The following is a 12,034-nucleotide window of genomic DNA, read 5'->3' on the forward strand; positions in this document are numbered from 1 at the left end:
TGAAAGTGTAACCAATTTTTATAAAATAACATCTTATAATTATTTGATTCCCTACTCAAATGCAGCATTAGTACGAATTTTTAGTTTTGACGACGGCTTTGCAGAAAGAATGTAATCGTCTGTTGCTGAATACCTTGGAGTTGATAGAAAAATAAAATTCTAATATATCATGCAGTTTTGCGAATTTTTGTAGACTTGAAATGAACATGCAGAAAATATTTTGAAAAATGAAACTGGAATTGAAAAATATTCAAAAGATTTATGTGATATTTTTTATGGTTTGTGCTGTTTTATAATAAAAAATAATAAATGTTACTGAAAGTTAACATTAAATATTATAGTATATTGAAAAAAATATATTTTAATAAAATTCAGGTATGCTTTTTTTGAAAATCTGGCAACCTTTATGTAAATGTTTGTATGTAAAAAAATTACATATCTTAGAAATGTATATAGTTTTAGCGTTCTAAATAAATTATAACATGCTGGAGTTATAAACGCTCGTCGTCTGTAGAATTTCATAGGTTTTTAATATGAAATTCAGATACATATTTACGCCCACCCATTCAATGTAGTATTTCTAAGTCTCACTCTTATGTATATAAAATTTAGTTGAAAATAAAATATGTCAATTTCAAATCGATTCCAAGTGTATAAAAAGATAATGCAATTTGTTATTGTATTATGGAAAATATTCCATATGAGATTCAAACAAAATCAAAATAATAATTTCTTTAAATTAATTAATTTCAATAACACCATCATCCAAATCTATTTTAATATTAGGAAGATTCAAAACTTTCGTTGTCGTTGTAGTTTTAGTGATCTCCGTAGTAGTTTCAACTGAACTATCTTGAACTGTGACACATTTTTTCAAAACTTTCATACTACTACTACTTTCATTCTCATTTTTTCTTTTGGCCGATACATCGGTATTTTGTACACAGTTTGCAAACGATTCCTCACTATCCGTTAGGTCGATAACATTTTTTCCTTTTCTTTCTTCAACAACTTTTGGAGATTCATTATTTTTGTCTGAATTAGTCGTCGACTCGTTCATGCCATTTTTGCTGGAGGCGCCCTGTTTTGAATTCTTAGATTCTTGAACGGTGATGCACGGAATTAAATTTTTACAACTTGAAAGCCCCCTGATTACGCATGGCTTCATTGCCTCATAGTGTTCCTCTTTAAGTGTTACATCATTATTAACCGGCGATATTTCGAAAGGATCAACGCTGATAATCTCAAAACACTCCTTGATTTCTGTATCAAATATTTTCTCAATGTATACCCGTTTTCGTGATGCACATTTATTTTTACTTTTCAGTAGCAAAATGTATGGTACTCGGTTTTCCGCATTTGTTTGGTTGTCAGGAACAAAAACCTCTTCCTGTAAATATAAATATTACAATAAATTAATATGTAGTACATTGGAGATAGTCAGTTTAAGTTCAAGGTTAATTAATACACAAAAAAAATTACTTTAGGTGTTATGGGTACCGCATCGTCTTCATTCACAGGTTTTATTTCATTATCACATTTGACTATCATTTGATTTTTTAACTCACAAATATCATAATTCAAACGCACGTATTTCATGTTAAGATTTTCAATATGAAGTAAAATATTTTTTCTAGACATACTCAATACTTGTCGTTGTATTTTGATATTCTCTATCTCGTATTTAAGCTTTTCACACTTCAACCGAAGAATAGAAGTATGACTATTTCTGAAAACAAAAAAAATATATATAAAAATAAAATAAAATTGTAATGTATTATTAACAAAATCATCAAACGATATCGGTTCAAGGATTTTGGAATATAAATAGCCCTGCCAGGCGTTCCAGTATTCCGGACTTGTCCCGGCGTCCCGAAGAGACCTTTGGGACACCCAAAAATCCCGGTTTTAGATCAATTGCTTGCTGATTATGACATCTCTCATTGTTCAGAAATACCGAGTCCCCTCAGTTATGAAGTGAAATCATAAATCATTAATCGAAACGTATAGGATGTTACTAGTATGCTGCTACTAGAGCAGTGGTTCTTAACCTTATTGGAGGTACTGAACCCCAACAGTTTCATATGCGTATTCACCGAACCCTTCTTAATTGGAAAAATAAAATATGGTTTTTTTTCAAATTCAAAACATAGGTATATATATTACTGGTGTACAAAATGAACCGTGCATCAACATCACTGTGTTCAAAGAACAAAACCATTAAAATATGATTTTCACACAAAAACATAATAATGAATATTTACTGCAAATCAGTATGGCTTCTGCTGTTGCCTTTCAGAGACTAGTTCAGAAATGCGCGGCTTCACATTGGCAAGTGCCACTCTCATGTTATTTTCGCAACAAAGTCTGTTCCTTTTATTCGTTTTTATGTCCAGCATCCTCGAAAAGGATTGCTCGCATAGATATGTAGTAACAAACGGTATGAAAATCTCCAGAGCTTTCTTAGCAATAACAGGGTACGTTACCATTTGTTGACACCAAAAATTTTGAGAACGTTGTTGTTCTGAAGAGTTGCTGTTGAACCTGGCTCTGTTGAATTTCCGCCGAACCCCTGAGATTGACTCACCAAACCCTTGGGGTTCGATCGAACCCGGGTTAAGAACCACCGTACTAGAGGCTTTGTACAATTTATGTCCCAGTTTGTAAGTAAATAAAGCTGGCGGCCGTAAATATACATGATAGGTATTTCGATAATAATATACATGTGAATATTACTTACGTTGCTGAATATCCATCATTACTATTACTAAGCGGTGTGACATTATTAGTTTCGCCTGAAACAACATTTCAATTGAATTAATTTCATCAATAAAAATTTATTGTATGCATTTATTTATACTGAGAGTAGCATAATTCAATGTAATAATAAAACCTTTGGATGAGGATTTCCGCTTAGTAGCCTTCGGCTTACGCCCCGCCATCGTCAAGTCTGACAACACACTTGACACATGAAACCAATACACCACATAATTGCAAATATAACGTCCATACCCAATATGAATCAACCTGCTACGAAAATTTATAAACAATTTGACATTTTCAGGGACGTCATTTGGGGGGGGACATGGGTGGGAATTTAATGATAAATTAAAAACTATGGATCTATGAATGCTACTTTAATTTCTTGTGGTATTGTTGCGTGGACGTGAAGAGGGGGCTTCCAGAATCGGAGAGAAAGACGAAGGACGTTGCAGAGGTCGTTTATTCGTCTACTCTCGAGAGCGCCTCATATTTATACCCGTTTGGGCTCAACAACTATTGGTCGATGAGTCAGGCGATCCCATTGGCCGTTGCATACGGCTCATTCATTCGTAGAGGCCATTTTGGCGGGAACGAGAGATCAGGTGATCTGCGTTAGTAAACCATCGGTCCACGAGCGCCACTCACCTAATCTCTACGTTACAGTATTATACTTTTGGGTAGCTTATTGGGCGCTTATAATCACTGCAATAATCTACTTAAAAAAAAAGGTTTTATGATTTTGAAGCAAATATATTTTGTTTTTTGAATGGTATGCTTTAGATAAAGTGTTTAGAATTTGTTAGAGTGAATTTTTAAAAAGGTCCTGTGGCGGCTCGCTTATACGACATGGTCGAGTTTGGTTGCCTTCCTGCGAGTGGGGACCAACCCGGCTGGGTTCGGAGAGCTACTACTCACTCTGTCTTCAGCTGTCATATAATAAACACGTGCATTAACATGCCAGTCGTCTCATTCGTTCATCCCCTATACTGGTGACCCCCGACATCGAGTCACGCAGCCTCGATCAATTTCAACATGCCGCTCATCCCTGCCTCGCCGAGCCAGGCGGGGAAGCTACCCGCCGCGCCCCCATCGCCATCAACACGCGTCGCGGCCCGCGGGTGACAATAAACGAGCAGACACGGCTACCTACCTACCTACCTATCGACTGGAGTCCAGCCACAACGTCGATGACAGGTGCTTTAAAAAAATGGGGGAGCGAATGAGACGACGATCTTGACAGCTGGATGTGGAGTCATGCGCGATCCACTACACATATAACGGTCATCCAGCACCACAAGACATACACCACCTCAGTACCATCATCATCATCAAGGCCCCGTCCGTCCCCACGAGCGTCGTCACGCCGAGACGGGCGGTAGCGCTACAACTCCTCCACGAGCCACAACGACTCACAGTCCAGCTCGGAGTATCATCAACCACATCGATGCCCCTGCCGCCCCCGCCGCCCCACCAACCGACATCAGCCTCGGAAGAGCGGCGCCGCCGCAGCATCGCATCGGCGCGACCATCGGACCACCCACCGTCCTGCTCGCGACGTCACCGCCCTCGAATCTACCGACCATTCAGGGCGGTACACCTATGTACACAGCGGATGACCCACGTCAACAATTTTTTTTCTCCCCACGTAATAATTTTTTCTCTTTGTGTAACAATAATTTGTTTCTTTGTAATTTTGGTATCGCTGATGCTGGGGGGGGGAGTGATGTGGCGGCTCGCTTATACGACATGGTCGAGTTTGGTTGCCTTCCTGCGAGTGGGGACCAACCCGGCTGGGTTCGGAGAGCTACTACTCACTCTGTCTTCAGCTGTCATATAATAAACACGTGCATTAACATGCCAGTCGTCTCATTCGTTCATCCCCTATAGTCCACCTTACTTTATTTTATTTTATCTCAGAAACAGATGTGTAACTTATATTTTTGTATTGTTTATTTTCAAGAAATGTTTTAAATTAATATTTTACTGACTCCGTTCAATCCGAACTGATTTTATTTCTCGTATTTTTATGTGCGAACGTCCAATCTCTCACATAACAACGAATGAGATGGATTTAATCTTCATGTGTGACGAGTTCGGTCTAAAAAAAGTTTTAGTTATTTAATAAAATTGCGTTCTGACCAAAACCTTATCAACTCTAAGTTAGTACATAAATAATACAAATATATATTTTCAGCTTGATACTATGGGGTCTGGCTAGAGTTGTGAAGTATCTCATAACCAGCCACTATGTTATTTTGAGATAGATTCGTATGTAAGTATCTGATGTGGAAACACGGCTGTATGTTTGAATAATTTATATTTTTCAGTTGGTTATACAGGTTTATAAATATTTGGTTATATTTGGTGCAGCGGCTATGTTGAGGAAGTTCCCCGTAGCGGCTATGTTCTCGAAGTGGCTAGAGGTTGTGATCGAGAAATCTCGTCTCGAGATTTCTCGAGAATTCTCGAGAAATTTTGATTCTCGTTTCTTGAGAATATTTTATTGTGAAAATTCGAGATTCTCGTATCTCGAGAAATCGTTTATTAGAATCTCGAAAATATCGAGAATATTTTAAATTTATCACTACATGTTTTTTTTCAATAATTTGTATACTTGTTAACTCGTAAATAATTTTGTGAAGTATTGTAATATGTATAGATTTTCAGTATTTTTATTATTTGTCCGGTAAGTTATTATCCGGTCATCATATAAGTTACACATATACATATGAAATCGCACCATGTTAAAGTTACATATGTATATGTGCATGTAGGTACTAGTTACTAGTGGGAAGTATTCGGTTATGATATCACTAAAACGCTAGTGAAAATATATTTTCACTGACAATATGACCCCGCTTAACACACATTAAACAAATATTTTTGATTTATTATTTATTTATTCGTGTATTTGCTCCTTATGTATTAATCAATGTATATTCAATATTTTAATATGCATAGATGTTCAGTGTTTTTATTATTTGTCCGGTCACAAAAACACGGGCAAAGCCGGGTGGCGAAACTGGGAATTTTATAAAATTCTTTGTTACATATTGTTATTTTTACTATTTTAAATTACTTTTATATATTTTTATTTTCTTTTCGTGCCTTCTTTTATAATATTTTTTTATATAATTTTACATTATTTTCTATTCAATGTTCTATTGTATCTCTCTATATCTTTCTTTCATCATGAATTTAATAAAGTTATAAACCCCTGATATAATATATGTAAATATGTGGTGTTTGTGTCCTTTTGATGTTGTCGATTTTATACCTATGATAAAAAAATCAATTCATTAAAAAAAATTATACTTTCTCGAGAATTCTCGAGATTCGAAACAAAATAGAAAATCTCGAATTCTCGAGATTTAAATATTTCGAGAAAATAAGATTCTCAAATCTCAAAATTCAAATATTCCGAGAAAATCGAAATATTTGATTCTCGAATCTCGAGAATCAAAAAAAGTCGAGAAATCACAACCTCTAGAAGTGGCTATGTTGAGGGAAGTCTCGAAGCAGCTATGTTGTTGAAGTTCTCGATGCGACTGGATCGGCCGTGTATCAGATCTCTGGAATCGGCTATGTTCTCGAGGCAGCTATGTTAAAGGAGTTCTTCCATGTTAGCGTAGTAGGGCGGTTGCTGCTTGAGGGTGATCTGATATGTGTCGGATCTTTGGATTCGGCTATGTTGTCGAGGCGGCTTGATCTCGTGGTGTTGTTCACGCTACTTTATATATTGTTCGATTTGATTGGGATGAATCGGGATTCCTACAATACGTTAAGAGGTATGGAAAAAACCGTGTGGTCACAACATTTTTGACTTTTCTAAGAGGAAAAAATCCCACTTCCGGCTAATTATATTTAATTATTTTTTTTATTTATTATCATCACATTGATACAAGGATTATACTTGAATTTTGTCGTGAAGAGCACACATATTTAAAGGGTCGAAAAAAATCTCGAGTTCGAATTTTCGCATGATCACAAAAATTCATATATTGTTACTACGTGCATAGATAAAATAAAAAAAACAGTTGGTAGTGTAGGGATATAGCACCACTTGTACCATACGAAACTTGGTCAGTGGCTATGTCCCCACTACCGATATTTACGAATTTTTCCATAACCAGTTCCTAAATAGCAACCACAGGTTGCAATATGGGAACTGGATATGGAAAATTTGAAAATATCGGGTGTAGATATCGGTAGTGTGGATATAGTTAATGATATCACCTATTTCCCTCATCGAACTTAATCTGTACAAATTATATCATTGCATCCTGTTCTCGTACACGAAAGTCAGCCGTGGCCGAAATACTTCGTCCAGCTTACCCATAAAGGCGATTCGACTCGCTCCAGATGTGCAATCACGAGTACACGGGAAATTTCAATGAGCTACGCAACTATGCATCAATCATAGAACACAAAGGAAGACCTCGACCCATAGATCTAGAATATACTAGATATGGCATTTCATACAAATTTCGTTGGAGATCTTATCGCCACTGACTGAGGGGTGCGGGGGGTTTAACTAGCGGAGGGAAGTTGGGAAAAACAAAGGTTTTTTTCCCTACGACGCAGCGGTCGGCGTTTTTTTCACTTCTCCCCCGCTAGCTAAACCCCCCGCACCCCTCAGTTAGTGACGAAAAGATGAAAAGATCTCCGCATATCTATCGACAAGATCTCCGCAATCGACCTTTCCTACTTAGAAGCTACTAACCTACTGAGAGAAAAGTGTGTATGCGCCATGTATTTTGCATGCGCCAAAAGAGAGACCAGTATAAACCGTGAGGGCGGATCTATGTATTATACATCTATGCCTCAACCCCGTTGGAATGGATCTCACCAGCCCAGCTACACGTTGCTCAATCAATACCTTTATAAACCAGCGCACCGTCCCCAGATGCCAGTGAGCTTCAGGAACTCGACCTGGCTCGTTCCAGCGAATCCCCTACCTACTTTGCTGTACATACAAATACACTTGTATTGATCGAGTAATAAAGATCCTCTTCAAAATACAACTGAGTTTCCATAGGCCGAAAAATGGTCCAAACCTTTAACCTGCCCTATATTGATATCTATCAATAGCATTTTAAGTCTACTGGGCTTCGTAAAATGAGAAAATGGCAAGAATATAATTAAAAATTCTTCGAAGGTACATGGTCGGGATTCTTATTGCGCGGAGTACTCGGCGCGTGTCACGTTTGACGTCTGATCGTGTCAGTGTCGGTCGACAGTCGTTTGGGGTCGGTCGCGTCGACTGCAGCGGTGATTACCGCGGCGGCAGCTGTTGAGCGGCCGCGACTCAGATGACACATAAGGTTCGTTTCCTCTCGACGCGTTCGTTTCCTCCTACTCCTCGCCCTGCACTCTCCTGGACCTGCTCTTCCACTCTTCCTTCTCACCCTTTTCTCTGTTCTCTCCAACCGCCACTTCTTTCTATACAGTCTACACACAGTTTCACAATTCCGTTCGTAAATGAGATCACCTCGTCTCCGGGTTTATTCCGTATGTACTGTCATACTTAACAGAACTACCTTCTGACTCACATTTTTTTATCAGTTTATACGACTTTCTTCACATACTTTACATCTCGAATATTTGTGACAATTTGCTGTCGCGTGCGTTCAAACATTTAAAAAAAGTTTTTCAAATATAACGAAATTTTTATATCGAAATTGAAATCACAAACTCGTAACTCTTTTTGTATTTAAACTTGTTTTTGTAATTTTTTTTTAATAATCTCGTAAATTTATCAAGTCCGTAACTTGATTATAATGGTTTTATAGCGAAGCAAATTCTGTACATGTTGATAAATATTGAGATTTACGCTGATACACGAATCTAAAAGTATGATTTTATACTATTGTACTAACGTTTTTTATCAAAAAGTTTGCTGTTGACATCATACAAAATTTTTTTGTGATTCAATTGTGGGGTATGTTAGAAATTTTATATTAATTTCTTGGAACACCCAAAGATATGTGAATTGAATCAATATCAATAGATCTGTTTGTATATTATTTTAAATCTTATAGTCCAAGAAAATATAAAAAATATAATAAGAACTTAAATCTCTACCTATTAAGAATGTTTTTCAAGATGTAGTTTTTGTTTATTTTGAGATGTTTGCCTAATTATCTATATTTAAGATCTAAATAGTTATTTTCCATATTAAATGTTTTGTATGTGCTGTTTGGTATTGAAGAAAAAAGCTTTTCATAATGTGCAAAGCAAGAATTATTTTATTAAAAACTTTGGAAAAAGGAAATCTTTCCTGTTGTGTAAACATAATAACATGTATTTTATGTTCAATATAATGTCTGAATTTGTGAAGTCAATTTGTTTATATTTTCCATATAGATGAGTAAGAATGTCTTCTGCCGGGAGTGGAGAGAATGCCAAAACCCAGATAGGACTGTTGGAGGTGCCCGAACACACTTACCTATTTCCAAAAGTGAAAGGCCACGGTCGGTCTGTAAGCCATGGAGGAGCGCCGTCTCTTGGAAACAGCGCTTTGCCCGCCCCGGGGCGACACTCAGCCCTGCGGTCGGCGAGCAGAGGTCACCAACGGGCGTTTTCGCACGGTCAGATAGGTGAGGGTCCGAGCCGACCCGGCCACAGCAGGACCGGCAGCAAAACTGACTTCATCTTGCCGCCCGGTCACAGGGAACCTTCGGCTGCACCCAGCGGCCAAACGGCACGGGGCTCAGCCAGGGGACATTCCCGGCAAGCGTCTCGGTCTGAATCCATCTACACATTGAGACGAACCTCGGGCCCACCGGTCTGGAGACGTGCCATCGGTTGGTTGCTGAGACGGCCGGTCTCTACGGAGGAGCGCCGCTACCGCACCGTCGTTCCCAATCATGTTGTGCCGGAGAAGACTCCCAAGAAGGACCATCCGAATGGAAAGAGAGTTGACAATAAAGTGCGAACTACTAAATATACATTTTTATCGTTTATACCCAAAAATCTATTGGAGCAGTTTCATCGGGTTGCTAACTTGTATTTCATATTTATTGTGCTGTTAAACTGGTTCCCAGCTATAAATGCGTTCGGCAAAGAAATTGCAATGATACCCGTGTTATTTGTGTTAGGGGTGACTGCAGTCAAAGATTTGTTCGAAGATAGACGGAGATACTTATCCGACAATCGCATCAACAATTCCACCTGTCGAATTTACAAAAGGTGAGTTTTCTATTTCATTCAATATATTTAACTGTGACTTAAAAGTTAGCAATCATTATGAGTGAATCTGAAGTTTTTGTCTGAAAAAAATATATGTAACGTAGCATATTTTTATTGTTTGTAGAAGTATTCATAATTCTAGACGCACGATATCAAAACTTGAGTGTTAAATAATAATGAGTATTTGCTCTCATAAAGTTTTATCTCTATATAAAACATTGAAAATATGCACTACTATAATGTTGAATTCAATTTCAGTTTCAATTTTCTTCAATAATTGTAAACAATCGATTATTTAATTAGTGCTTATTTTCCTATTGGTAATAAACACAGGAAAATATTTGTATTTTCGGTTTTTCTATGTACGCAATTGTCGGTCCAGTTTTATCTTAATTTTTCTACTAAAAATTGTACAAAGTGGTACCAATATACTGGTCAAATTAATTTTATTGAATACATCAACTTGGATACAGATAAAGTGCTAGTTTGTCAATTTTGCTTTTTATAAAAATTTTCTTGAATTTATTGTTACTATGATATAATACATAAGACCAGGACCTCTAGGTCAACTAGGGCAACTGATAGTTTAGCCCCTCCCCCATTTTAAAAATTTAAAACCATAGAAAGAACTTTTTAAAAAATATATGTATACAGGTTTTTCACTCCAAATTGAATTCTTGATTTCAAATTAAACCTTTTTTCCTTTCAAAAGGGTCAATTTGGATTTAAAAAACCTATATCACAAAAGTTAAAGTTAAAAAACCTATTTTTTAATACTTATATACATATTTTCTTAGAAAAATTATTTCACAAAAGCTTTTCAGACTATTTCAGAATAATCTTTTTTATATGTACATACATACAAGTTATGTATTTTTTCTGACAAAGTCTAAATTTGTGGTCCCTAAAATTGTGAGATCCATTGCAGATGCCCCTACTCCCCCCCCCCCTTGTATTATGGCCTGTATAGGACTAACCATGACTGATATAAGAGTTATGTACATATGTTGTAGGATTTTATGAGATTTCATATATAATATATTATAGAACTGGCGTGCCGCGAAAACCTCCCTGTTTTTATCGCACAGCCTTACTTACGTGTGCGCAAGCAGGATACAAGGGGTAAATGGATTATTGCGCAAATTGCGATCGCACTCATGACAATCATTGCCACAAAAATGCACTTGAGTTCTCGTTACATATTTCGCATGATATGTATTTTGATTGATGGAGTTTTTAGGTGCCAGATGTTCCGTGATCGCGATTTTAGTGACGTGCGCGAGATCGTTTTTTGTGGAATACTCACCGAATCGATACCAAGGGGTAGTTGACGTCATACCTAATCCCCTTGTATCTTAAGTAAATAAGACTGCGACAATAAAAGGGACATTTTTACGGCACGCCACTGTATTATAGATATCGTTATGGATATTTACATCTTGATATTTATACAATGTTACATTCAGTATGTGCTTTTACTCGTTTAACAATATAATACCGCTACCCTTTGACCGAATTGAGATAACATTCTATCGATTACACTGGGCAACAAAAAAAAAAATACCAGAGTGGAGACCAGCCAAGACCGCAAAAGCTAAAAAACTGTAAAAATCACGGATTTTTTTAAACGCTCATATCTCGTAAACGATCACCCACCAACAAAAATCAATATCATATTCCAATTCAGCGGGTCAAACTTAGTAAAGATTGGCTGGTCTCCGCTCTGGTAACTCAAAAACGTGATTTTTTGTTGCTCAGTGTTATCAATGCATTGCACAATTCGCTCCACGAAAAAATAAATTTCTGAAGTGAAATAACGGCTGAAAGATATTTTTTCATCGGCGATGAACATTTGAGAATTTATATGGCCGTTTCCCACGATTGAACCGTGTCGATTTGATTTTTTTTAATCGCATTACGAATCGTTTTTGACAGATTTTGTTCGGCAGTGAAAATCCAAGAACGACAAGATTGTATTTGAAGCAATGCCTTATATAATCCTGCAAACTCCAAAAAGCACCAGAATTTTTTTTGACCGACTGATCGATTACTGTCCGAATATAAGTTAGTCTTCCCATGG

General features: G+C 37.0%; 2 protein-coding genes across 2 annotated transcripts in view; one reads left to right on the top strand and one right to left on the bottom strand.

Moving 5' to 3' along the window:
• Positions 1-388: 388 nt before the first annotated feature.
• LOC143918800 (uncharacterized) lies at positions 389-3,257 on the bottom strand. Its single transcript, XM_077440868.1, has 4 exons — positions 2,894-3,257; positions 2,741-2,795; positions 1,483-1,729; positions 389-1,390 (listed from the first exon to the last, which is right to left on the bottom strand). Exons 1-4 carry the CDS (start codon positions 2,940-2,942, stop codon positions 740-742), a joined length of 1,002 nt encoding a protein of 333 aa, XP_077296994.1. The 5' UTR covers positions 2,943-3,257; the 3' UTR covers positions 389-739.
• Positions 3,258-7,985: 4,728 nt separating this feature from the next.
• The window catches only part of LOC143918727 (phospholipid-transporting ATPase VD), a 75,854-nt gene continuing 71,805 nt past the window's right edge, over positions 7,986-12,034 (top strand). The window contains exons 1-2 of the mRNA XM_077440745.1: positions 7,986-8,087; positions 9,130-9,954. Coding sequence (XP_077296871.1) covers positions 9,140-9,954 — 815 coding nt within the window. The 5' untranslated portion in view covers positions 7,986-8,087; positions 9,130-9,139. The remainder of the gene's footprint in view (positions 8,088-9,129; positions 9,955-12,034) is intronic.

Source organism: Arctopsyche grandis, chromosome 11 (genome assembly GCF_051622035.1).
Source record: "Arctopsyche grandis isolate Sample6627 chromosome 11, ASM5162203v2, whole genome shotgun sequence".
NCBI classification, from domain to species: domain Eukaryota; kingdom Metazoa; phylum Arthropoda; class Insecta; order Trichoptera; family Hydropsychidae; genus Arctopsyche; species Arctopsyche grandis.